This window comes from Cyprinodon variegatus, unplaced genomic scaffold, assembly GCF_000732505.1.
Source record: "Cyprinodon variegatus isolate N-32 unplaced genomic scaffold, C_variegatus-1.0 Scaffold1061, whole genome shotgun sequence".
NCBI classification, from domain to species: Eukaryota; Metazoa; Chordata; class Actinopteri; order Cyprinodontiformes; family Cyprinodontidae; genus Cyprinodon; species Cyprinodon variegatus.
This window is the reverse complement of record NW_015151514.1, coordinates 45934-72995: the sequence shown is the minus strand read 5'-3', so window position 1 is coordinate 72995 and position 27062 is coordinate 45934. Positions and strand designations below refer to the sequence as shown.

The following is a 27062-nucleotide window of genomic DNA, read 5'->3' as shown; positions in this document are numbered from 1 at the left end:
TCCATCAGGAAGTAAAGTATCTTAGGTCTGATTCATCACCCTCTTATTCACATATTTTCCTTTTTTTTTATTTACAGAGACAGGAAACGATATGAATGCGTTGCAATGGACTTAGAGTTTATATTCTTGCTATAGTCTGAATAAACTCTGAATTTTTTCCCTTTTTAGAGTAAAAAGAAGTTTGAGAGAGAGTGCAGAGAAGCGGAGAAAGCCCAGATGACCTTCGACCGGTTGGATAATGATATCAATGCAACCAAGTCAGAGGTGGAGAAGGTGAGCGGGATCCACCCGCAAAATAACCCAATAATAAAACAACCCCAGCCCTGCAGCATATCATTCCTCTGTAGATTGTGAGACTAATAATAAATTCTCACACTCAGACCTATTCAATAAAATATTAAAAGGTTTATTTCACTAACTCAGCTCACTAAGTGAAAATCATGTTATAAAATAACAAAAAAAAAACAGACTAATTATTTCAAAACTTTATCCTCCTGGATCATTTGTTGATATGCTTTTGGTAAGACGGCCACTCTTCACAAGGTTCTCAAGTTTTCTCGACTTATGAATAACGGGTCTCACTGTTGTTTTCTGGAGCTCAAAAGCCTCAGAAAACCTTTTTAACCTTTGCCAGACAGACAGATGTCTCATCTGTTATAGTCTAGAAAGGGATTGGCTGTGTTCCAGCTTTAGATTATTTACTCTACGTCATTCTGTAAGCCTGGTCCAGTTTAATATGATTTCATGTTTGTAAGTAAATCGAGTGAAATTGAACTTTACTTTCTAAAAAATTATGGTAAATTTAACTTAATTTATGATCTAAATTATTTGCCTTCTATATAGTTATCTAGGTCACCCCTATCAGATATGAGAATTTATTTAACGATCGGAAATATTTAAGTGTGACAATAAAAGACAGAAGTATGTAAAGGAGGCTGTACTTCTTTTAAGCTGAACTCGCCTAATAAATCAAATATATTGGATCCATTTTCTCTCTTTTGGTCCGGACAGGCTTTAGGTTGGATTACTTGGTTGGTTTCTACTGTCCAGTTACATGATAACATATTGTTTGTATTTCTGTTCAGGCCAAAGCCCAACTCTACATGCGGACTCACATGGCAGATGAGAGTAAAAACGAATATGCCGCCCAGCTCCAGAACTTTAACGGAGAGCAGTGGAAACACTATAATAACTCCGTACCACACATATTCAAGGTAAAGCAAACACACCCAGTTAGTTAAAGCAGTTTTGGTCATTTGATAATTCATATTTGTTCATCTGTAGGTGTTAAATGCAACGTTTTAAGTGTCTCTGTTGGTCATATTCAAACTCATCATGAAGCTGTATTAGATTTGTGTGGTTGGAAAGAATTAGGTTTGTTTTATTTATCTGTTTCATCTTTCAGACAGAAGTTCTTATTTTCAGGACCTGTTATGTAACCTGGTTGTGGATTTACTTGGCAACAAACCTATTCTTTTTTATGTTTTGGTTCATGATTTATTTTTTTCCACCACTTAAAACTCCAGAGATACTTAAAGAAAGAGGATGGAAATAAACATTAAGATTGGCCCAGTTTTACTTAACAGGCTTATGGCAACATTTATGCTTATATATCATATTGAGCACATCTTATTTTTTTTAAACAATTTTTAATACAAAAAACGGATGATCACATGTTAACCTCTAAATAACTGAAGATGAAAGTCTTTATTTTTATGCAAAGTTTAATTTAAATATGATCCTTAAAGTGTGGCTATTTGAGAACACAACACAACATACCAACAAATAAAATTGCATTAGATTAGGATGAAGGTCTGTGCTACATGAGCCCAGTGGAAAGCCGGATGCATTGCCACAGATCCACCTATTCTGGCTATGAACTGTTTATCCCACCTCCATTAGGAAAATGGTTTATCTGCAATATTTTTAAATCAAATCGGTTTTAAAAACATTTTGTTCCCAAAGCTGTGAAGACAGTCTCTCCCCGTAGAGACTCAAGTGAACATTTTATAAACAATGGCCATTCCCAGACTGCTCTAGCATGAGCTGCATTTTATGTATATACATTATGAGTCCTCCCCATGTACAGATATATCACTTCGTCCTTCACATTTTAAGCTATTGTATTTAAAGGTATAGTGGACAACCTTGTACCCGCTACGAGAGGGAACACCTATTAAACTTGTGCGGGAGCATGCAGGAGTCCATTTATCCTCTCGCTATGTTTAGAATTTGCCGTTTACATCACTCACACAAGCTTACTTTCCAAAAGAATATTTGTTAATTTTCCACTACGTCAGACTTACCACCGGTAAGTGAAAAAGGGAATGAGCACATAGGACTGCCTTACGTAAACTTATCACCAGAATGATTGACAATTAGGAGGACCACTTATTTTGATGATCCATCCGGAGAAAGAACATCCTCCATTATACCTTTAATGCATATTATTTGGGTTATTGTTTTGTACTTTTTTAGGTAATAAATCTTTAGAAACTATTTTATTTCATTTTAAATCATGTACATTGTCCAGAGAATATAATGTTTTTGTAAAAGATTATCAGCATGCTAACAAAGCACCAAATTTGACCAGATCTTTGTACTGATGCAGACTGGTATTGTGATTAAATGAAGTGCTTCATTAACATATTAACTCAACAACTTCTTCTGTATAAACTAAGCTAATCTATTGGCTGTTTATTAGCTACATCTAGATGATGAATTTTCTTACTTGCTTAGATGTTTGCACACATAGGAGTCTTAGTGAGGTATCTGTATGAGCATTTACGCTCTGCTTTCTTCCTCCGTTAAGAACATTCAAGACATGGATGAACGGCGAACAGTAAAACTCGGCGAAACGTATCAAAGGTTTGCAGAGGCAGAGAAGAGAGTCATTCCCATCATCTCCAAATGCCTAGATGGAATGGTTTCTGCTGCTAAGGCTGTGGATGCGCGGCGGGTAAGTTTAGACTGAAAGAAAAAATGATTATCTTTAAAAAACCAGCCTATTAAATCAGCCTTCCCTTTTATTTGTCCCTTCTTAATAGGATTCCTCTATCGTTGTGGAGTCATTTAAATCTGGCTTTGAACCACCGGGAGATTTTCCGTTTGAGGATTTCAGTCAGCACTTAAGCAGGACGGGATCAGACGGGACCATCAGCAACACCCCAAAAAGTGACAGAGACCTGGGCCCGATCCCGCGTTCCGAAGCAAAACACACCATCGGCAGAAGCAAGAACAAACTCTGGCTATTTGGGAAAAAACCAAAGGTACATAAATGACGCCTTATTTCTTCATGTGTTTGGTGGAATCACTCAGCTTGAGTTGTTGCATCCTGAGCAGGAAATTTATTTTCTACCCAAATCTGCTGCATTAATGTTATTTTGCTTTCACTTCACCCATCACATTATTTATATATAAGTTATGGGCGTTTTTTACCTTTCAAGTCCCTCCTCTGCTGCAGTCTTTGGACCCTGACCTGCTTCTAAAGCACACTGTTGGTCACTGATTAACCACCTGTGTTTGGTTCATGTTTAACCAATCAGCTGCCTCCTGCTATCAGCAATCTGACTGATAGATGGGGTGTGCGTTTGTGTACATGGGACAGTTTGTTTAACTCTCAGTGCCTTAAACCTTCAGACCAGATCATTCTTCACAGCAGATTATGATTTTTTGCATTTTAGATTGAAATTTACGTTGAGCAGGATGATGACGCCTATAGTTTGACTTACTGACTTTCATTTAAGCAACAAAGACAGTGAGACGTTTCCCACTTAAGAGCTGAATACTCCAAACGATCTGCATCTTTATGAGTCAGTCTTGATTGTGTGCATGTTAATGACATCACCTGTTAAATAAAAAGACGCAAAGAGGAAGAAATGCGGAAATGTTTCTAACAGGAAACCCATCTGGAAAGAAAATTTATTTGACTTGTCAATATTTTATAATAAAAAAAATACAGAGTCTGGGACATAAGAGAGTATTGCTGATAAAAAAAAAATATATAGACCTCTACAGTCTTGGAATACATCTATTTTTTAATTACATTATCATAATCTCACACTGATAACAATTAAGCACCATTAATATAAACACAATTGTTTTGTACAATGTTTTCATTAGAATCACACAGTCATTAGGTCTCGTTACGATCTCTTTAAAGTGAATGCAAATGAAAGGTATTTTTAAAAATGCATAGCTTCCTCTTAAGTTCATCAAAGCTTATTAAAAAATCTTAACAAATACAACTTTCTGCATTTGTGACATAACACTGCAGCCAGGTTCCTTTATCCACTGACCGCTAGCCTGGACAAGGACCAGTGGTTATGTTACCTGTGTTACTCTTTGGGAGGTATGCCAGTAAAAAAAAAAAAAGCACTTCTGCCTTAATCTCGTAAATGTAAACATGCCAAGTTTTCCTACCTCTACTCACATTTAAACCCTCACCTAAGTGATTTTGTAGGAGGAGACTGAGATCCAGCTTTCTGGGCAACAAACACTCCAAGTAGGTTTGATGTGAAACAAATGGTGAATATGAAGCACCTCATAACTACTGTTAAGTGTAGTAGAGAATTTGTGATTCTGTGGGCCTTCATTTGATTTAAAAAAAAAATCCTGTATCATTTCACGGGATTTTAAATAAAGTCTTGTGGGAATAATTATCCCAGACATGATGGCAAGTAAAAAAAGAAATGGTTCACCTGCTGCCTTCTAGACAAAATAACTGACTTGTGTGCAGAGGAGAGGGCCGACTTCCCTCTCTTTGAATCCCTTTAACCTTGTAGAAAAATGTCCCCCTGGCAAAAAGGGGAATGTGCAAAGTCTAAACAGCAGGGGAGGATTTTCTAAATATTTCAGGGTGAGACATTTATGCTCCCATAGAAGATATATTTATGTTGAGGCCTTTAGTGAGGGAGGTTAAAATATATCGGTGCTTAACATGCATGTAAACATGGATGTATTTTCAGCTTCTCTTAGTATCTTTGTAGAGGGCCAATTTACCAACAAATGTAGTGGAGTGAGACGTTCTTAAGGTGAATAAGTTGGTTTTACTGTCAGTGTGACCATGACGACATGCCCCCACAAATCGAATAAACCTGGAGTAGTTGGATGATAAGGGAACAAACACCTAACAGTTGTTTTCATTTGACTTCTGGCCTTGTCCCTCCACCCTCCTCCTCACCAGTCCCCATCCTTTCTCCCTCCTCCGCCACCTTCCTCATCCTCCTCCCCCTCTTACTGTCATCAGCGGTCCACCTCCCAATTCTTCCCTACGGCACGCTTCAACTCCGACCTTGTAAGCCACTATCTGTCTGAGATAAAGACTACAGTACCCAAAATCCCTCAGAACATAAGAGGTCTGAGGAGAGGGGTGAGACGAGACGTATCCATGAGTTTGAAACCGGTTTGTTTTTTATTTCTCTATCATTTTGTTTCAGGGTCTCTGCAGGTTACGGTTCTCTGTAAAATCTCTTAAATGTAGGATTGGATTATGAAATATTGGTCTAATAATATTAAGAACATCATAAATGTCAAAGTCTGAGAACCTGCAGACATCCTATTATATTACTCTTTCTGATTCTCCCCCTTTCTTTCTTGTCTTTGTTTCATTCCTTTTGTTGTTTTTGTGTGATTCCTTATTTATAAGGCCGAGGTGTCCTTCAATCACAGAGCTGAGGACCCCTGGTGATTGACAGTGTGTCGGTGTGTTGAGGGTTTTGGTGGGGTTTGGGCTTTGTTTGCTGTATCTTGTTTTAGTTAGTGCATGTGAAGAGGCGATAACAGCTGAGGATGAGGTTACCAACATTGGGTGTGCTGCAGATGTTGGTTTGGCTGCAGTCTGAAGTGCTGTTTGTGTGTGCTAACACTGCCAATAAGCTGTGAAACAGAGCTTTGAGCTCTCAGATGGTTCAGCATAAACTTGTAAATAACACGCAGCTTCAGTGCCAAGCTAAATCTGGGTTTATTTTTGCAGATTCTGTCAGAGCCATCTGTGATTTTCATGTTCAATCCTCCCTCAGTTGAATGAAGAGACAGTCTGACTGCTAAATTTCTCACTGTTGTTATTTAACTTTTAGAAAAAGAGACAAAGAAGTAAATAAAATCTACTCCATGTATGGAGGTCAGAGTTTTACCAAACTAGTCACTCAAAATTTTAAAGCCAGCTACTTATAGCTTATTATTATAAATGTAAATATTACTTATTACTTTTAGGTTTATTGAAAATGCTTGACGCCTTGTATTGTACTCACAAAACAACCTTATTTAAAAAAATACTCAAATGAATTTGCACAAAGAAAAACAAAAAGAGAGGAATTCATAGCATAAAATACTTGCTGTTTAGGTTAGAGAAGTATTTTAAACTTAAGTTTTTTTTTTTTTTATTTTGGTTAATAAGCTAAATCATGAATATTTATTGAACATCTGCTAAACTTAGCAATAATTTCCCAGAGATAATTGCAAAGAATATCAATGTTCTTTTTATAGTGGATTTGCAGTGATATAAAAAAGAAAAACTATCCACCAACCATCGGGTGGATCTTCTGATAATTGATCAGTTTTAGTCTGAAGTCTGTGTGTCTCGCCTGCTAAATATTTCATTCATTATTAAGGATTTTTCAGTGTCGCTGAAGAGCTTGTATGAAATGTATTAGTGGCATATAGGAAGCAAAAAAAAAAACATGGCCATTATTAGTAGTGTTGAATGATATAAATCCTCCAGCTCTACCAACCCGTCTATGTCTTTATTATTCCTCTGTTTACTTATTCCGATTAGTGATAAAATTATTAAAAACTTTCTTTTTTCATCTCTGATTTAAACGATTTATAACTCAGAATTTTCATCTAAATAGCTTTAGCAATATCTGGTTAGTTATTTAGAGTGCAGACCATAGGTTAAAAGGTGTATTGCTGCAAGCATTTTGAACACTAATATAAAGGTTAGTCAGAGGATGTGATGGATCTGATTGATCAGGTTGTTTGTTTGGGAACCAACTAGCATTCACCCATTCAACAGAGATAGTCAGTAGATTAATTACAATATATTAAAAAATTTAATTCTTCATCAGTAATAGGTGGAGCTAGTTTATTTGCCCTGTCATAAGTGTCCCTGTTTTTAGCCTCCAGAAATATTTCCTAAACAGACATATTTTGTTTTAATTGCCAAGTAGTTTGAGTCTCTAAGCACCTTTCTGCTGTCTCCATGTATTTCAGGCAAAACATGGACACCCCCAATTTAACAAATCGTTATATACTTCAGATGATATTGTTGCATCTTTTTTAGCAAATGTTATATTTTTAGTAGTGCTAGAGACTATTTTTTTTATTTTAATAATATTTTGTTTGATTGTTTTGTTTTATTTTTCTGTAAACGCCATGAAGCTATGGTGCTTAAAACAAAGGTTATCATATTATGATGTCAGCTCATGTCATTTAAAAAAAAAAAAATCTGAATCTGTTTTGATTTCCTTTGAATATTTGATATCCTGACTGTAATTTCAACACAAACACTGATGAAAATTAGTCATGACTTTACCTGACATCTAATCAAAATGTTTCTTTTCTTACTTTAATGGTTTATGCTCAGTGGTCACTTAAGATGGTAAGTTAGTTCAGTACATGTTTAGTATGTAAAGTAGTGCTGCGACCCAGCGGCTAACAGTACCACTCCTCTCCCTCTGTAGGATCTACCTAGTGTCCACCACTCTGCATAAAGCCAGTAGAGACAGTAAAGCACTTGTTGCAACTTGTTCAACTGTAATGGTGTCTGTGTGACAAACAGATGGGTGTGATACTAACATAATATTTAACACAAATAACAATTTAGAAAGAAAGAAAGAATGTATCACTCACATGAAATGGCTCTTGTTCAAACAACGCAGCATATGAATCGATATAATCTGCTTAGTAGCTCGTATAACAACCAAAACCTTAGAAGTTAAACTGGATGTGTTCAGTTGATACATGCTAGCTTTAATTCATTATTTTAGCAACAGATGGAGAAAAAAAAAAACAGATCCAACTGCTGCATTTGCATCTTTATTGATTAATCTACTGGTTTACATGAGGATAGAACAGATTGGGATTTATGGGAAATAATTTTATCATCAGTATTAAATAATATGAAATGCCTTAAAAAACCCTTTCAGCTATTTAAAGAAAAACAGCCATGTCTTGTTTTTACTTGAGTATTAAGGAGAAAATAAATAACAGAAACATCCAGAGCCACTTGAATTATTTCTATGATCCAAAGCTTTCAGTTGGCCTTCAGGATCATAATCAGTCCATCCTCTATTTTAACACTCCAGGAAACTTATCAGTTGTGTCAGCGAAGCCCTGCTGGTACTAATTGTGTGTCTGATCACCAGGTACCCTCTCTGGAGGATTTCAGCCACTTACCTCCTGAGCAGAGGAGGAAGAGGCTGCAGCAGAAGCTTGATGAACTCAATAAGGAGCTTCAGAAGGAAACAGATCAGAGGTGAGAAATATTCTGTCATTCAGATTCAGCTGCATCAGAGAAATCAAGTCGCTGTGCTTATGGATCTATTTATAAAACCTCCTGTTTTTATTAGGGATGCATTGAACAAGATGAAGGATGTGTATGAGAAGAATCCTCAGATGGGCGACCCCAACAGTCTGCAACCAAGAATCTCAGAGACCAACTGTAATATCCAGAAGCTGCGTTCAGAGATCCACAAAAATGAGGTACAGAGGAGAAGCTTGCCATATAACAAACTTTGGTTAGAGCAGCTCCTATGCAGGTGATTGAAATGCTTTCTTTCATCAGGAGGAAGCCTTTTTTTTGAAGGTGTGAATAAACATACAAGGATATATAAAACTAAATCTTTCCTCATTAATCTCATTGCTCTCCTGACAGACCTGGCTGTCTGAGGTGGAGGGCAAGCAGAGCTCCAGGGGAGACAGAAGGCACAGCGCAGACAACCACCATCACACTCCTCATGGCAGGGAGAGGTAATAAATTCTGTTTGCAGGATCTGATCCATAATGACGAGCTTGTGCATCATCATTAAAGGAATAGTACACCCAAAACATGATTAGCCTTCATTTTCTAGTAGAAAATGAAGGCTAATCATGTTTTGGGTGTACTATTCCTTTAACCTGACTGAGAGTTTGGGCTGAATCTGGAAACTTCCTGTTCGACCATCCAGAACCACCTCTTGCTTTACCCTGTGTATCATAACTTTGGTGTTTATCCATTCAGATGAATGTTAATTATCTGGTATTAATGGTACCTTATAGCTCATAAAAATGTGGGTTCACCTAAATGAGGTCTCTAACACTTAATTGGTTGTTAAAGGGTTTTGGCTTTAAATGAAGGCAATTCAAGGTTGTGACTAATTAGTTGGAATCCAGTTCACTCTAGTAGATTAGTACAATAACTGCTTCAAAAGAACTTGAAGAAGTGAAACTTTTTGTGGTGGAATAAATGCTTTTTTAAGAAAACCACTCTTGGCTCCGTTAGCGGTTCCTCTGGCCTTTTGACAGATGATCATTTGATCCCATTCCCCTGTTGAAGGAGCATTTAAACTCTCTAGGTCAGGCTCTAACCACAAACCTTTATCCTGCATGTTTTAAATGTGTCCCGGTCATGTTAATAGACATATAGAGTCGGACTTCATCGCAAAGTTCTGCAGATGAACGGATTATATTAATGGAACTAGCGGAACATCTAAAATATGCCCTGGTCCTGTTTTGTACTCCTTTCTTTCCTACAGGGTTATGGGGCTGGGCTGGTTATGAATTGCAGTTTATTTATGTACCTGGAAATTATTGCTTTACCAATTGAATTATTTAGGATCATTATTCTGGCAAAAAAATGATGACCAAGGGATTTGTTTAGTTTATAATATCATTCGAAGGTGTCATATAGTCTAACAAGCCCACAGCATCATGGGTCCTTCACCACATTTAACTGTAGACAAGAGGCCAAATTAAAAGCTTATTTTGAAAGCACACAATTGAAGTCCAGGTAAAGGTGATATTTATTTATTTTTTTAGCTTGCCTTTTGAGCAATCAATCATCTTGTAGATGGCATCCAAAGGGTTTTTGAAAACCTTGAGACATTTTCGGCCATAGTTGGTAGCTCTTCAACAGCAATGGACTCCCTTACCATCCTTCTAGCTGTGTGTGGCTCCAAAACAAACTGATCCAACTTAATGACCAGTGGCTAAAATGAACAGGCCAAATGTCATTTAAACCTTGTTGAAGCAGAAGGTTATGCATATGATTTTTGTTTTTACTGCATTGACGTACCTATTCAAAGCTAGATCTTTCTAAATAATTCAGTTTTATATCATGCTCTGCCAACAGAGGGTGAGAATAGAAGTAAAAATATTCTAATATGTGTACGTCGTTACTGGGGGGCCACAAATGTGTCCATGTTTGTACTTACTGTCTTTTCTTTTCCATGTTATGCTTTCAATGCCTCAGCATAGATCCCTGTTGGCTTTGATGAAAAATTTTTTGACCTAAAAAAAAAAGGAAAGAAAGAAACAAAATAAAACTCATAAACCTTCCTCCTATTTTTAAAAACACAAGGCCTTCTAGTCAGCAGTTCTTTACTTCTTGTATTCAGTGCCATTGTTCTGCTTTTTTGCAAAGTTATTGGAGTTATTCATTCAGAGTGTGTTTCCTTTCAGCCCTGAGGGCAGTTACACAGACGACACCAGCCAAGAGCATCACACGCCACGCCACCGCCCCGCGCAGCCGACTCAGCCAATCCACGACCCTCATGAGTTTGATGATGAGTTTGATGATGATGATCCATTGCCTGTCATCGGACACTGCAAAGCGCTCTACTCTTTTGATGGTAGAAACAAACAAAACGGGGGAATTGAGGGTGCAGGACCAGTCAAAAAGAACTTGTAGTTTCTCCAGGCTTTTGTCTTTTATCTGTGTTTGAAGTTCAGAAAGGTTGGAAATGACAGCCGCTTTAGCCTGTGAACAGAATCAACACTGATTGTGCTTTTCCTTTGTTTTATAGGTCAAAATGAGGGGACCCTGACAATGGCAGAGGATGAGGTAATGTTTCTTATCCATTTCTTGATTACAAAGGCGCCATCATGTGGTCTTCTGTAGAACTGCTTTAACAACCGATTATTTAAAGCAGTTTTTTTTATCTACTCATTTTCAGCTGTAAGGAAATCAGTTATAGCAGAAGATCGCTTAGTAGTTTTTTTTAACCTGGAGCTCAAAGGCCACTTCCCCTGCATGTTTTAAAAGATTCCCTGCTTCAGTTTCCATTGATGGGTGACTAGCAAACTTTATGCTAACACGGAAACTTAAAAAACATGTATAGCGGTGTGTCTCAAGGACAAGAAATGAACCCCCCCCCCCACTTTCGCCACAAGTCATAATCTTAATAGTTTGGTCCAAACTGTGATCAGAAAGTTTCATATAAAGTTTTCAAATTCCAAAAAGTGCAATTAAATGTGGTGGGGTAAAGTTTGAGAAAATAATACAGAATTAAATTGTGAGGATTGGGTGTTTTTAGGGTTACATTAAGAACTTTTTCAGGTGTCTGTTGAGGTCCTGGGTTTAAATCTTTCTAAATTAAATTTGTATGGGTTCAAAGTGCAAAGTCTTCCTCCTGATGTCCAAAAATATAATAAATGTACTAAAAATATATAAAAAATGTAATAAATGTCTTTCTCCTAATGGCTTTTAGACGAGTGTCCTTCCAGTTTGTCCTGGTTGGTGTTACTGTACAAGGAGACACCACCCTTCAGAGGCTTTCAGCTGATTTGATCAACCAGGATTCTTTAGATCCCACTGCTTTGGTCACATCTGTTCAAACTCTTGCTAGCCTTTTGTCTGAACTAAATATTAATCAAATAAATAGTATTTTAAAGCCAGAAATTTTATGAAGAAAATGTATGAATTACTATAAAGCTGTTAAAGATGTATTTATCTACGGTAATTTCAAAGTGTCCCGTTTGTTAATTATCGACCTTGCATTAGGCTAAACTTAAAGCTGACACTGAATGTCTCTTACCTTCTTACCCTGCAGGTCTTATACATCATCGAAGAGGATAAAGGCGACGGCTGGACCCGGGCCAGAAAGCAGAGCGGGGAGGAAGGCTACGTCCCCACCTCCTACGTAGAAATCACAATTGAGAAAAACAGCAAAGGTGCCGTCACCTACATCTGAAGCCTCCCTGTCTTCTGTCTCCCATTCTTTCCATGTTTGCCTTAACCCCAGTTACACCGAACAAGACACTACACCAGAAACACTATTCAATCACCTGCATGGACATCTGTTCTGGGTTCCATCCCCTCTGTTTACCTCTCTGCCTTTTAGTTCCTTAACATTTTGTTCATTCACCCCCTCATGTTTGTAGGACTGATGAAGGGATGAGTGCCTGGGACAAATAGGACAAACCTGTTTGGTTGTTGTATATGAGTATTTTCCTCTGTTTGAGCTTAGTATCAATCAAGTTCTTTTTAAAGTTTTTGTAACATATTAGAAACACATTATTTTTGTTTAAAATAGTCTTTTATTAATAATTATGGTGCTTTTATTGTGGAAGAAGTAATCAAACATCCTGATTTTAAGCTCTATTTCTTTTGACCTTTGTTTGTTCATTTGTGTGTGTGTGAGGGTGTGTGTGTGTGTGTGTGTGCGCACTCTTTGTTATCCGTGCCATCCAGCCAGTATATCTGGAACCATGCTGCAGTAACACTTTCTTAAGTCACTGAGGAGAATAAAAAAAAATGCAGTTATTTTTATGCAGTATGCACAAGAGTTCATTTCATGCAGGTTTTTCATAAGAAACATTTTCTGTTTTCTTCCTGACAATAAATCCCACCACAGCTGATTTCCATGATTTGTTTTCTTTCCATTCATTAAGAATTAAAGATAAGCAGATATTAGAGCAGGTTTCAAAATTATTTAGAGAAAGTTGCATCTTCCTCACCCAAGCTGAAAACAGATCCAGAAATCAGATGGTGTATCAGAGCCTTTATAATAGGAATAATCTCTTTTATCCTTTAACATCTTATAGCTTTAGATGGGTAAATGCTTTTGTCTGAAACAGAGTTTTTAATAGATCAAAGAAAAAAAAAATGCTTTTAAAATCCCCCAAAAAATAACAAATTTGTGAGTTGAAGATGTTTCTCACACCTTTATCCGTTAACCGAAATGAGATAGAGCACACATGTGGCTCGTAATGTGAATTATGAGCCGCATGTGTGCTCATTGACATCTCAATGCAGAACGCAAGTTTCATTCGTAGAGTTTATTAATATGGCTGTTGAAGAAAGAATAAACAGGAGGCCTTAACCTGCTGTTTCTGTGGGATTCGAGTGGCAGGAAGTAAACCCACTATGACCATCTTGTAGGATTTGGTTTTATGCTCAATAGGATGAATGTTTGTATGAGGTTTGCAGGATTGTTTTAATAATCCAAAGTTTATTTTGGTTTCCTGCTGTGATGGTAAAAGCATACAGTGACAGTGCCGACTGAATGTAGCTGTGTTTTTACTGTGTGTGCAGTCACAGCCGTAAATTCAGAAATAACTGTTGTGAATATCCTGCTAAGGTTATTTTAAACGGTTTCTTTTAAAAAGTTCTACCCGCAATCTACTGAAGATAAAAAGTTCATCTTTGTTTGATATAAACAAATTAAAGCATTTTTAAGATGAATTTGTGTTCTAATTTATACACAAAGTGTAAAAATCTACGTATTTGCTGCAGCAAAGCTAATTTGACAATCTCTCTTTTAAAATTTTATTTTCCATGTTGAACAACATTTATTTCTATGTTTGAATTTTCTGTTTGTGATTTTTATAACGGTCTCTCTCCTCTTCGTGACTGCAGGTTCCTGAGGGCTGCAGAGTGGCCGGGCGATTTGATTGGCTGGTGGAGGGCTCACGCTGATTGCTGATAATTATTGGTGGTGGTGGTGACAGAGAGAGAAGAGGGGGGGAGGTAGAGAGAAGGGGCGGGGGCTGCTATGTGATGCATGTTTCTCTGCTCGTGTTTCCATAATCAACTAAAGTCAGATGGATCATATTAACACCATCTTCATTTACTTTAAGTAACATCCTGATTCTACAGATTAAAGCAACAGAGGCTAGAGAAATCTTTCAGACTGGGTGGTGGCAGCTAAAGCAGATGGCAGGTCATAAAACCACACGTCTTTTCTCCTGCATGCATTTCAGAGCGTGGGCTGAGCTCTCAATAGTAAAAGATGACAGTAAATAAATCACAGCTTAACTGCAGTCAGTATCATCATCACTATGTTTATCCATAAAACTACTTTTATTTTTCAATTTAATTAAATAAAAAAAAAAAACTTTAATTCCCAAAGGAAATCAAATGTTGTAGTTGTAGGTGTTTATATCTGTAGGCAGGAAGGATCTCCTGTGCCGTCTGACTTGCACTGGTATTGCATGTTTCTCTTGCAATTTTTTTTAAATAATTAACATAGTTTAAACTAACGTTTTTGACCAACATTTATTTCATGAAAACAAATCCCTGCTATTGCAAAAGTCTTGACAATAAAAACCAACTCTGTTAGTTAATTTAGATAAAATATAAAATTGGGAAACATGGAGCTGCAGAAAAAAATTATCTTTTAGAAACTGATGTTGGCTTAGCTCTGCCTGAGCCCTTTGTAAGGACTAATGAGTGAAGAACAACATGTTGTACCTGGGCTGTTAGATTTTAAACCAAGAAGGCCTAAAAATTAGGTTACAAATGGGAAACAATCCAGATGATCTTAGTTTTAACTGAAATGTAGAATCTGGCTAACTGTATGCAAACAGAGCTTTGTTTAAAACCATTACTTTGTTAGATAATAAACAAATACCTGTAAAGATGTTATTGGATACAAGCAGATTTTATACTGTATAATCAGAATTTATTTTATAGTTCTGATTTAAGCACAGTATGGATATTTACCTGAATCTTACTGCTCAGGTTGGTCTTAAAGCTTGTCTGCAGAAAACGGAGAGTAACACAGAAGAGCTGGATGATGTAGACAATTATGTTTTTTTTAATGTTTTAAATTATTTGCATAATCTTCTTGCTGTGGTTTGAAATGTACCACAAAGCTTCTAAACAGCATCCATTTCAGGTGTAACTAAAGCAAAAATTTATTATAAATATTCTTCATAAATAAGAAACTATTTAATCAACGTCGCCATAAAGATTACACACTACTTTATTCATTTGAGCGACTTTATGGACTAAAAGTAAACATATAAAACAGCTATGTCTGAAAGTAATATATCAACAGTTTAATTTAAAAGTATAGATAAGTTTGACAACAAGCATGAAATAATGCAAATGAACAATGGTGCTTTAAAACTCCATTTTATTCAGTTTCTTAGGTAACGGTGGCCTCACATGTTGCCTGATAGACCACTTGTATTGTGAATGTCAATGCTGCTTTCTTTTACTTGATAAATGATTGTAATCATTTTAACATGCAGCACTACTGTAAAGAACTAATGATGGTAAAAGGTGCATATCATCACCTGCAGAATGAACTGCAGTCAGTTTGGATGACATCAGGACAACTTGATGACAGTTTCAATAAAGGACTTACTTTTAGGATATGAATTGGATCTGCAGGGTTTAAGGGCTGATCACAGTCCTACTCTCCATTAAAGCCGGTGTGTTATGTTCTTACACAGTCATTAAGGGATAACAACAAAGCTCTGATAAATGTTTATTGTACCTAAGCTTATATCTGGCTGAATATGGAGCTGAAAGTACTGCAAATCTGCAAGCTGCCACTACACCTATTTAAAGACAGGTGCATTGTTTGCACATTTCTTACCAAAGTTGCTGCAGAGTTTATTTGAGAATCTTTCTAAATTGGCAACTCCAAAGCTGCCATTTGTTTCTCATAGCAGCACGTTGCTGCCAGCTGATCATCATGGTCTATTAGCTGCCAGTATCGGATGTTTCCAGTGTTTACTGCCACTAACACCATCGGTGCTGCTGCACTCCATGTCACTCCTGTAATCATCTGTGTTCTGTTGGCGATGTCTGCCTGCCTGAGCCACTCTGCTCCTCATGCCTGCCTCCATCCTCACCAAACCGCATGTTTGTGATGTCGTTTCATCCAAGTGAACGTGACCCCGGCTGTGTATTTCGATGAATGCCATATTGTCTTGTTGTTCTAATGAAGCATGGTTTATTTCTGTTAATCTGTAACTTCTCTCAAAGCCCATTAGAGAGACAGCAGGACTCTCAGGTGAACACACAACCCCTCTTCCTTTTCCTCTCTACCATTTCTTTGCCTATTCCTCCTCTCATGTTAATCCGACCAGCAGATGGCAGCCTTCTTTCACCAAAGCAACGTCCAGCTCCAGCTCAACTGGACCTCTTTTAATAACCCAGAACTACAAACAGAAACTGAGGACTCTGCCTTAAACCTTCATGTTTTTTGTTTTTTTATTGAGACATTTTTACATATCTTGGCATTATGCCCAACTACATTTGCCATCAGCCTCCTGGGTTCACCCTTCACCTCTGCATATCTTAAAAACAAGTTTGTTTCATGTTATCAGCTGTTTGCGAATGTGACGACTCAAACGCACGTAGCAGCGTCCAGTATTGAAAACCATGCGGGCAAAAGAATGCCCGTCCTCCTACGTGTGTCATGTTGTTTTTTTTCTTCCCTTGAATGATTTGTACATATAAAGATCTGTATCATGCTGAATGTGTTTCCATGGTGATTGTTTCTATCTTAGCTTTTGTTTGAGTCGCCCTCTTCCTGAGAGACATGTTTAAACTGAAGAGATGCACTTTGCCCTAAAACAGCATTTGAACCTGGTTAAATGAAGCATGGATGAATGAAGGACTGATGGATGGTCTGTGATGTGTGAATTTTTCGGAACGACCACTAAAACAAAATATATATATTTGTTTTGTAAACTTTTTGTAATTCAAAGCAATTACTTTATATTTGCATGATTGTTTTTTTACATTTTTAATTCTGATTGTTTAAAGACGGTCTGTCTGAGACACTAATGAGCACTAACTAGACCTTCCGACTTTTGAAAATTGTCTCCAACCAGCAGCTGGCTGTGCTTATGTTTCTTTGATGAAGCTGTGAAATATGCAGTATGATGCTGTAGATGTTATTCAATCTCCTTTTTCACGTTATCATGTCCAACTTCGTGTGTCTGATTTAGTGGCTGTAAGAAATGTACATTTCAGGACTTGGACGGTTTTAACCAGAAGTAAATCTGCATTTTTGTGGCCTTTATGCAAAAACCTAACACTGAAACTTCTCTTTTTACATACAGGAATGAAACAAATTCATCTAAAAACACTTTTCATGTATTTTTCTGGCCTTTGAGCTGACTGATATGCTTGGGGATGTAAAGTGCTGCAAATTAAAGACCTCCAATTCTCCCTAAATGGATGAATTAAATGTATTATGTTGCATCTTCAGCCATCGGTTATTTCCCTTTATTAATCAAAGTTGTTTATTTTCTGATTTGAAAAAGATCAATATCTCTTAAAAGATAAAATAAATGCGTAGTCAAAAAAATTAAAATTTGCTTTATATTTTCATCCTTTTTCAATCAGTTAAAAAATGTTTTTTGTTTGATAGCATTTTTAATGTATTAACTGGTATTACAGTTAAAGTATTTACATTGAAGCTCCAAATCTTTTTAAGTGGAAAGGCCTACTTACCATCACCCTAATCTTTGGTTGGGTCTCTTGATTTAAACTGCTTTACTGAATGCTGGAAGACACATTTATTGAATTTTAAGATTATTTTAAACCTTAACATCTGAATCCTGCATGTAGTGATATAGGCTATTGATAAATATCCCTGAAACATCGTTATCCACATGCCTTTAAACTGCCTTAAACATCAATAGTTTGGGCTTAATTGGATTTTTTAATTTATTTGATCAAAAAAGCATTTTTTAAATAGGTTTCTGTAGCTGAATGCAGAAAAACATTTCAACCAAATTTAGTTTTATCTCCATACTGGAAAACTGATATGGATTACCACCCCCCCCACCCTAACTGCTCTGTTTGCGAGACAGGTCGTCCAAAGATGTCCAACGTTTGGTGATATTAAGTAAGAAAAGACAAAAACAAGAAAAGTTATTTGTAGGAACCTGAAATAAATATTTTATTTGGATAGCGTTACATCTTTTTCAATGCAAAAAACAATCATAAGTGTTGCAGCAGGGAATTCAAATGTAGCTTTTTCAGTATATACAGATTTTCTACTTGCAGATCTACAGTGACTTTTACTACAGTTCTAAATCAGTTTGTTCTATTGAAAGCTACTTTGATTATGATCCTGAAACGGACCAGATATCTCTAGTTTTTATTTTATTTTTCTTCCAAGCAGGTCCTGTGGAAACCTTGTATTTAAGACCCTTCATAAAATGCAACCCTTTTCCCCCCCTCTTACGGACCCCAGAAGCAGTTTGTAGGTTTTAGCAGGGTAGTAACATGTAAATCTGTTCTCAGTATGTTGTAACCATGGCAGTACTTCACTCTTCATATTGTTGTGCAAATTTTTTCTATTTACTTTGAATGTTGTCAGATACTATGTTAAAAAAACATGCTTCTTTTTCTTGTTGGAAATTGCTCTAATAAAATAAGTTAAAAAACGACAGTTCTGTTTCTGTAAAAAGCAGCAATGATGCCATTCAGACTACAAAGCTAACATCTGTTTTCTCCTCCAAATATGCAACACTTCATAGAATTCAGATCTTAAACTATATTTATTGCATTTCATGACAGATCTACATTATATAAACAATAAAATGCACATATTTTTTATTTACATTCTAATATTTTTTTTAAGTATGTACAACATTGTGTTTTAGTGATTTTTCTTTTTAGTGAATTAAATAAAAATCTCCATAGAAAATTTCTGTTTGACCTTTTTGGTTACAAAAACCCAAACAGTTACAGAATTATGAGCAGAGAAGTCGTCGTTTCACCTCTGTGTAGCTTCTGATCTTTGCATACAAAAATTGAATTATGCTCCAAAAGAATGAAAAATTCCTTGTGGTGTCAACTATATATATAAAAAAAACAACCTTTGTTTATTTTTTTTTCTTCTGTCTTCTTGAAGCCAAGGGGGTTTGAGACGTGTATCTCCTGACTTCCTTGCCAACTATTTACTCAACCCTCTGGGAATCACAGGAAATTTTACTTTTTTTAACAGGATATACATATATTTGGCATGCATGGAGAGGTTAATTTATAAGCTAAAACTGAAGTTAGAATATTTTAACCAATGGATTGAAAAATGAAATACTTTTATGAATTTTCACAGACTGTGAAAAACTCTTATGTGCATCATGGAAAGTGGTAGAATATAATGTGATCTAGCACACTATTTTAAAATTAAGCCTCAGATTAAAACCAGACACCAGTTATCAGATGTGTTCTCTACCATCTCACATTCTGCATCTGAAGATTTGACTCAGAGCCACTTCACTCATATTTCCTACAGATGCTGGTCAGAGGCTGCCTTTGTTCTGCTGTTTTAGCATCAAGACCATTTTTGTTGTGTGCTGTACAAACCGCATAAAGCTGCTGTGATGAATATGGAATACATGATAAAAGACCAAATAATAGTGAGGACTGGACTCAAACAGAGGAATAAAAGAACCAGATCGACTTCTTTTCCTGAGCTGCTAGTGGCTCAGTGGTTTAAACCACAGTTTCATCCCTTATCTCCACAGCCAGGAAATTTCCCCAATATTTAGGGAAGATCTATATTGTTCTTTGAGGGAGTTTAGGGTCCTTCTGCCCGAAAAAGCATAGTCTCATAAGTTAATTTTCCATTTTGCTCCTTTTTTATTGAGAGTCCAAAGTGTGCAGAGCTACCGGTAATCAGATCAGGGCTTGTGTTTTGGTCGTGGGCTCCAGCTTCCTGGACAGCGCGGTAAGGATGAGGTTGAACTTGTTGTAGCGATCTGATTGGTTGACGGCTGCTCCACGGCTCCCCCACAGCAGCCGCAGCTGGAAGTCGGTTTTAAAAACCTCCAGCAGATCTTCGTCACACTGAAACCCTGAGGAAGCACCCAAGATGTTAGAGGGGGTCGGTAGAATATAAACTGATTCTGTTTAGGATTTCCCTATTTTTACCTTTAAGGATCTTCTCTGCATTGGACGTGTAGTGCTGGGCGTTGTTTGCAACATCTCGCGCAGCCTCCAGGTGCCGTAGCATGATGTCACATCCCTGGTCGCTGGTCTCCCACAGCTCCAGGCCTTCGGATGTGGTTGACGGCCGCTCCATCAGGGTGAGGAGAGGAAGAAGGAGAGGGATGCAGACCAGTGAAGGAGAGGAAGCTGGAAGAGAATGAAGGTCAGAGGTTAAGATCTTGAAATCTCATCCTGAAGGACAAATTTTCACTCAATTATAACATGAACTTTTTTAAGAGTGGTTTGTATATTGCTAAGAGAGTTAAACTTATAAGATAATTTAACTCATTTAAAATGATTTTAGAGTTCCTCTTCTGTTACCTTCGCCTTCATACAGTCTCTTGTAGAAAGGTTTGAGGATTTTCTCGTAGCTGATGGCGGTCTGAGTATAGTTCCTTCGTAGAGTCGTCCAAGTTTCCTCCAAGCGGCTGATCTGGATGATCAACAATAAACAGCAACTCATAATGAAACTCAAGGTTACACAGATGCAAACACATTTGTTGGAAGCCCTGGAGGCTTAAAGTAAATTAATTTTTACAGCAGTAGTTGTATCTCAGAAAAAAAATCCAACTTAATGCTTGGTTATGTTTCCCCTCTGGGAAATCTAATCCACTCAGCCAAAGATAAACATTCATCCTTTAAAAATCACCATTTAAAACATTTCTGTTTGAACATACTAGAACATGGGTCGGCAACCCGCGGCTCTTTTTTTTTTTTTTTTCCCTTGCGGCTCCCTGCAACTTTTATCCAATATTTATGAAAATGGAAAAGATGGATTGTTTTGTTTTAATGTGGTGTGCAGGAGGTCAGAAAAACATTCATTATGTTTTCCAATGCTGTAAAAATGTTTTTTATGATAAATAAATTCAAACAATAATTGTAAAAATTTCTGTCAACAAAGATTTGCGTGATAGCCAACATGGATCCCGAAGGGAAAAGGAAGACACATCAGGCGAACAGAGGGTTCAAAGAAGAACGGACCGAATCATTTGCTTTCATCACCAATGCAGAAGGATTGCCTCCATTTTCACTTTGTAATGAAAAATTGTCAAGAAATAATAAGAGTCATTTGGAAAGGCATATCCAGGGAAGGCATGCTAAATATGCAGCAAACCACCAAGTTGGGAGAGAGAGAAAAGGTGTGATCAAATTTTTTCCCTGACTTTAGTGAGGATGTTTTTACAGTTTGCTGTTATTTGTGTGTCGGATTTATCTCTGTGTCTATGTTACCTGCTGCATGTCCAGAGCTTTCATTAGGGCCGTAAATGCAAACAGGTCGCCCACTGCGTCCTTCAGCTCTATGGCAACGAGGATGATGCGATTCAAGGTGGACGCTCGCTCCTCCACTGTGCCTGTGCATCCCAGAATATCCACAGCAACGCCTATCGCCATGGTGTGATGCCTGGGAGAAGGATGGAGAGAACCATTACCAACACAAGCAGGAAGTAGTGTAATTGTTAATATAGCGGGGCAGATGTGGGTTGTAACTACTTACATTTACTTAGTATCATTTAGTTGAGTCATATTTTCATTAAAATATACTTTTAGAAGTATTTTTACTGCACCCTGCATTTTACTTATACTATCCCGGTGAAATTAAATGAATAACAGACCGGTTGTAATGTTGTATCCTGCCCTTTGTGGTCTATTTGGGTGTTATTTTTTATTTATGTAATTCTGGTGTCTTGGTTATTGCTTCTTTTTCTTTTTTTGTCACTGTAGTTGTTTGCTTTGGCTTTGATGGGGTAGTGTATAAAACCTCAAACTCAATGCTATTCTTGACATTTTGAATTGTAAAAGCTTCTTGGATGGGAAGCGAAACGTCTTCAAACTTGGAAACAAAGTCCAGTGGATTGTTTTTAATTTTCCTTTTTTGGAATCCAATGTGGAATCAATAAAGTTCAATTTGTTTTATAGTCATTACAAATAAAATTGATTGATTTGATTTGAGAACTATTTTGGATACATTATCCACCTCTGGCTGTTTGATCACTGTCTGCTAACAAAACCTTTCCCCTGATTTAATGGATTAAAACAAATGCTCTGCCTCCAAAGCCGTGACACTGATACTCATAAGCATAATTAATATTGTCTGTAATGTGTACCTTTCCATCAGGTCCAGCCTCAGCTGTCGGCCGTGCGGCAGAGTCACCAGCTCCAGACCCGACGAAACGCCCATCTGACCTTTAAGCTGCGGAGTTACGCCGAGGATCCTCGCCACCTGAGAGACAAGAGTTTCACAGTTTGTTATAATTTATAACTGAGAGGGAATCAGTTATATTTCCTATGCTTTTTTTACAGCAACAGGAAACATGATGATTTCAAGAGGAAAGATCTGAGTCTGATGAGTTACTAACCTGCAGACTGCAAAACTTTCTACACCAACATTGTTAATTAAATGTGATTATTGAATTATACTTTCTTTTGCAGAGATGTGTTTAGATTAAGTTATTTTCAAACTGGAAGTCATTTTAACATCTCGGAGTGGCCCATTCAGGATCTGCTAGGGGACGTGAAGGTGAGGATGACAGTAAAGAGACCATGGAAAGGTGGCAAAACACCAAAAGGGACCTTATGAAAAAGTTTTTCTACTGACTGAGAAGGGAATGTGCAATTTTTTCATTTAATTTTTATTAAAATGTTAAAAAAAATTGATAGTTTTTTTTTTTTAAAGCTTTAAGAAACAGATAGAAATAAAATCAGTTCTTTGAAAATGTAAAGCAGCAGGAGCCCATTTCCTGTGAGCAGTAAGTGAAAATACAGCTGTTAATATTTTCCATCCTCAAAGAACAGTGACATTATTTCTGCCAAGGTGCCGCCCATTCTGATCATAACGGTATCTGATTGATTGCGTAGAGTTAAAGGCCTGTTATGTTCCAGTCAAACTGTGCTGCATAGCAAGAAAAGGCATTTATTAGTGGAGCACATTAGTGAAGAATGTGATGCTATTTAAACTCTTCTCACAAATGTGGCACAGAACGAACAAGTAAGGCAATGTTCCAATACACAAAATAACCAAATAAATCTCTTGACATATTTTATATGTATTTTAACAAAATTTAATATAGCTAAAAGTTTAGGGTCCAGTCGCTTTTCTTGTCCAAAGTGTTTAGGGACTTAAAAGGTCTGAAAAGGGGAAGTGAAGGAAACGGGGTGCCTAGGTGTTCACCTGACAGTCGGCCATCAGCAGGTGTCGGGCTATGCTCTGATGATTGTGGCTCAGCAGCAGCTCCTTCGCTCTCTTCAGGACAGCCATCTCCAGCGGTTTGTTTTCAGGTGGCAAAAGACGGGAGTCAAACTCCGCCGGTCGGAATGTTGATTCCGCTTCCACCACCGGATGCAAAAAATTACATCTAGCCTTTTCTCTCCTAATACCTCCATCCTCCTCCGTCCCTGAGTCTCCCTCCTCTTCCTCACTTGTGTTTTCTAAGGCTGCTATGGCGTGATGGTAGGAGCTTCTGTCCAGTACTTTCTGGCCTTCCACCTCCTTCTCGCCGTCTGTCTCCAGTCTCTCTACATAGCTGTGGAGCGACGTGTTTGGTTTGTTTGGTTGCTCCCACTCTGATCCCTGTGGGCTGCAGGACCTCAGGTCAGCAGGACTCGGCTGCAGCTGCTCCATCCTTCCTGTTATCACCTCTGAATCAGGACGCTGGACATCAGAACTGGGTGGAGCCGAGGAATCTGCAAGAGGAAAGTGTCGAAACTTCTGGGGCTTCGCTGGAGGGACAGGTGGACCTGTGGAGTAATAAAGGAATAGAATGCACAAAATCTAGATCCTCCATCGTCAATATTTCAATAAGCAGAATCTTTGATGAGAGGCTAGACTCAAGCTTTGTACCTCCACTCCTCCATGAAGAAGCCAGGTTTTCCCCAGGTGTGGAGCTCAGAGGAGAAGGAGCCAGGCTGGAGGAGGTGGAGCAACTGGAGGGGGGCATCAGGGGCTGCAGGCAGAGCGGACGGGGCAGCCGAGCCAGGGGAACTTTGCTGGGTTTGGGAGGGGGTTTGGGACACAGCTGGCTGTCGGAGCCTCTAATCGCTTGGCCTGGAGACACAAAATTGCCCCATTTATAATCTTCAACCCCATGAAGAAATCACTTTAATATTACAGCCCTTCTGAGCATGTAAAGACAAACACACACTCCACACTTTGATCTCATGGGATGGATTCAGTTTCCTACCACTAATAACGGAAAGAGTAAATACTTGAAAGCAAAGGTCAGTTATTAACTTTAAAACCCCAACAGCAGCTTTTATTGGTCTCAGGAAAGCTGCGTTTGGACCAGTGCTGCTTGCTTATTAGTAGCTTTGCCTAAGCCTTTAAAGAAAGATGCAAAAAAGGAAATGTGAGCAGACTCTAACCATTCATACAGACACTCACTCTGGGTTTTATTGGATCGTTTTGTGAATAAAACTTAAATATTGTGATCATTAGAAAGAATAAAACTGAAGAACATTTAATAATTTATCCATATTGCAAACTATACTAAAAAGAGCAATAAAACAAATACATATTTCTTTATTTTCGGCTCAGAAAAAGATGTCTGCTTACCTGCTAATGGTTCTGCAGATCTACGTTGGAGTGACGGGCTCAGCACCGGCTCACTGCCAGTCCGAAACACAGGCAGCTTTGGACCTGTGCTGGGGAGCATCGGGTCGGGGGACTGCTGGGGCTGCGGTTTTGATCCTAGGAGAAAAAAATACAAGACATATTAAAAAAAAAGAAAATATGTTTTTCTTCTTGCTTCATTTTATAGCTTTCTGTGTATCAATCCTGACTTTTTTAACAGTAGACCAAGTTATAGTGAGAAAAATCCTGCTTTCAAATTGATGGCTTTTTACTCACACTTCTCTGTGTGAAGTTATGCTTATAAAAATATGAATACATTATTTATTTTTTTAGCAAACTGCACATTTCACCACATGCAGAATGAGAGAAGCTAATAGATATTTGAATTGCTCACCTAGGGGAAGAAAGCTCTCTGATTGGTGCGCCTTTAGCGGACGTCGCTTCTCCTGGACTTGATTTAGACTCGCTGGCTGACTACCGCAGCGCTCCTTCAACCTGAGAGGAAGTAGCAAGAAAAGGCTTAACATTTAGAAAGTAAATGGATCAAAGGCTCTTTGATCAAATATGGCTCTTTGAACAGTTTGGGTTGCCGACCCCTGATATAGAGCTTACCGTTTCCTGCTCATTTTAGCTCATTTTGGTTCAGAATAAAGGTTTAAGAATCTGAAAAAAAGCTCCAATAATAAAGCAAATAGGATCTTTTTTTACCAGAATCCTCCTAAATTGTGCATTATTCATGCAACAGATAAAGGTCTGTCCGTATTAGGCATGGTAACAGCTAGAGCAAAGGGACCTGCATTATCAGAGAAAAGCTACTTTTGTTTCTCGGATTTTTCAGGTAAAACATCGTCTGCTGAAAGATGATAGAAAAAAATCTGTAAGTAGATTAATTCTTCCTTTCATCTAATAAGGTCTTCCAGATAATTTAGCAAATATTTACGATTGAGAAACGCTCAAACTCATGCTTCATGTTCAGACACCCAAATTAATTAGCCCTATAAAAAAAAAAAATATATATATATATATATATATATATATATATATATATATAGAAACTTAGGTCAGAAACACCAATCACTGCCATCCTCTGGGCCCTTTAGAGTGAAAGTGCTCTATATGCCACATCTATTTATAGATTATGTGTTGTTGCTTTATTAGATAATCGGTGCATCTTCACAGTAGGTCTGAATTGCCAATATGATGTGATCCTTTACTGGGAACTGAAATGAATTTTTTTGGCTGCATCTGTTTTGAACCAGGATTATAAAGAGGTGAAAACGTTCTCATTGGCTGAACATGATAGAGGTGTTTCCTGTCTTTAATTGGTGCAAATTGTTTTGTCTGAGAGCAGACAAGACAATAACTACAGAAGAATTGAATTCCACCTGGGATTTTTTAATATAAAACCGGTTCTATAATTATCCATTTAATTCTGCCTTATTGTTTAGCATTATTTAAGATAATATATATATATATTTCTTTTTTTTTTTTTTTTATAATTTTTTTCTTCCACTGGACAGGTTTCCTATACAAAAATATTGATTAGTCACACTTAATGTCTCTGAATGATTAGCTTAAATTACTTTTCCCTTCTCTTTTCATTCATCTTCAGTTAAATTATATATAAAACCTTATTCTCTGTACTAGAATAAAGAGGATATGTTTCTAGATTCTTTACTGTCCAAACCACTTAGTATGGAGAAGCAACAAAAATGAAGCATAATTCATATTTATTTCAAGCTTGAGAGGAATTTGGATGACTGAAATTTGTCTTTTATGTTCCTGGTTTACAGACCTGACTTGGCTGCCTCGGATGAAGCCGCTCTCCTGGCTGGGTTGGCCATCGATGGCGCTGTGTGCAGCATCGTGTCCGTTAGGGATGTTGAGGCTAAGACGGTTCTGGTTCCTCCTCTCCTGCACCATCAGCCCCGCCTCTTTGTGGTTGGTCGACAGTCCGTACTTCTCCTCCAAGTAGCGCAGCGGGAACGTTCTGTTGATCGGCTGGAAGATGATGGCTCCTACCACCTTCAGTGGAAGAAGGATTTACACGTTTTCCGTTTTGTTGTTTTCATCAAAAACACAGAGCTTGAAAACCTAGATGCAAGAAACATTTGTGCAAGATGGTACTTGTTTAACCCACCTGTGAGACGGGTTTTCTGTTTCCAACGTAGTATCTGATGAGTGCAGGAACACTGTCAAATCCCTCTTTATCTAACCGATACTCAACTCTGGAGTAGGCTTCATTCAGGATCACAACCTGAATGAGAAAAAGAAACAAAACCTTACTTGTTTCTACTTTTCTAATGAATCTAAAGATGTGAGAAACAC

The 27062-nt window shown here is 37.6% G+C and overlaps 2 protein-coding genes across 4 annotated transcripts in view; one reads left to right on the top strand and one right to left on the bottom strand.

Moving 5' to 3' along the window:
• The window catches only part of fnbp1l (formin binding protein 1-like), a 46479-nt gene extending 32205 nt beyond the window's left edge, over positions 1-14274 (top strand). The window contains exons 6-16 of one of the 2 annotated variants that reach the window (XM_015399958.1): positions 169-273; positions 1086-1214; positions 2813-2959; positions 3048-3269; positions 8367-8476; positions 8571-8703; positions 8876-8970; positions 10660-10829; positions 11004-11041; positions 12030-12150; positions 13838-14274. In XM_015399958.1, the coding sequence (XP_015255444.1) occupies positions 169-273; positions 1086-1214; positions 2813-2959; positions 3048-3269; positions 8367-8476; positions 8571-8703; positions 8876-8970; positions 10660-10829; positions 11004-11041; positions 12030-12150; positions 13838-13845 (1278 nt within the window). In that variant the 3' untranslated portion in view covers positions 13846-14274. Of the gene's footprint in view, positions 1-168; positions 274-1085; positions 1215-2812; positions 2960-3047; positions 3270-8366; positions 8477-8570; positions 8704-8875; positions 8971-10659; positions 10830-11003; positions 11042-12029; positions 12597-13837 lie in introns of those variants that run through there. The other variant, XM_015399957.1, reaches the window with a different exon arrangement.
• A 4130-nt stretch (positions 14275-18404) lies between these two features.
• The window catches only part of LOC107101163 (breast cancer anti-estrogen resistance protein 3 homolog), a 52278-nt gene continuing 43620 nt past the window's right edge, over positions 18405-27062 (bottom strand). The window contains exons 4-14 of one of the 2 annotated variants that reach the window (XM_015399956.1): positions 26875-26991; positions 26530-26759; positions 25129-25229; positions 24717-24851; positions 24006-24209; positions 23337-23902; positions 22273-22388; positions 21398-21569; positions 20489-20600; positions 20111-20314; positions 18405-20034 (exon numbers count right to left, since the gene is read on the bottom strand). In XM_015399956.1, the coding sequence (XP_015255442.1) occupies positions 19856-20034; positions 20111-20314; positions 20489-20600; positions 21398-21569; positions 22273-22388; positions 23337-23902; positions 24006-24209; positions 24717-24851; positions 25129-25229; positions 26530-26759; positions 26875-26991 (2136 nt within the window). In that variant the 3' untranslated portion in view covers positions 18405-19855. Of the gene's footprint in view, positions 20035-20110; positions 20315-20488; positions 20601-21397; positions 21570-22272; positions 22389-22924; positions 23903-24005; positions 24210-24716; positions 24852-25128; positions 25230-26529; positions 26760-26874; positions 26992-27062 lie in introns of those variants that run through there. The other variant, XM_015399955.1, reaches the window with a different exon arrangement.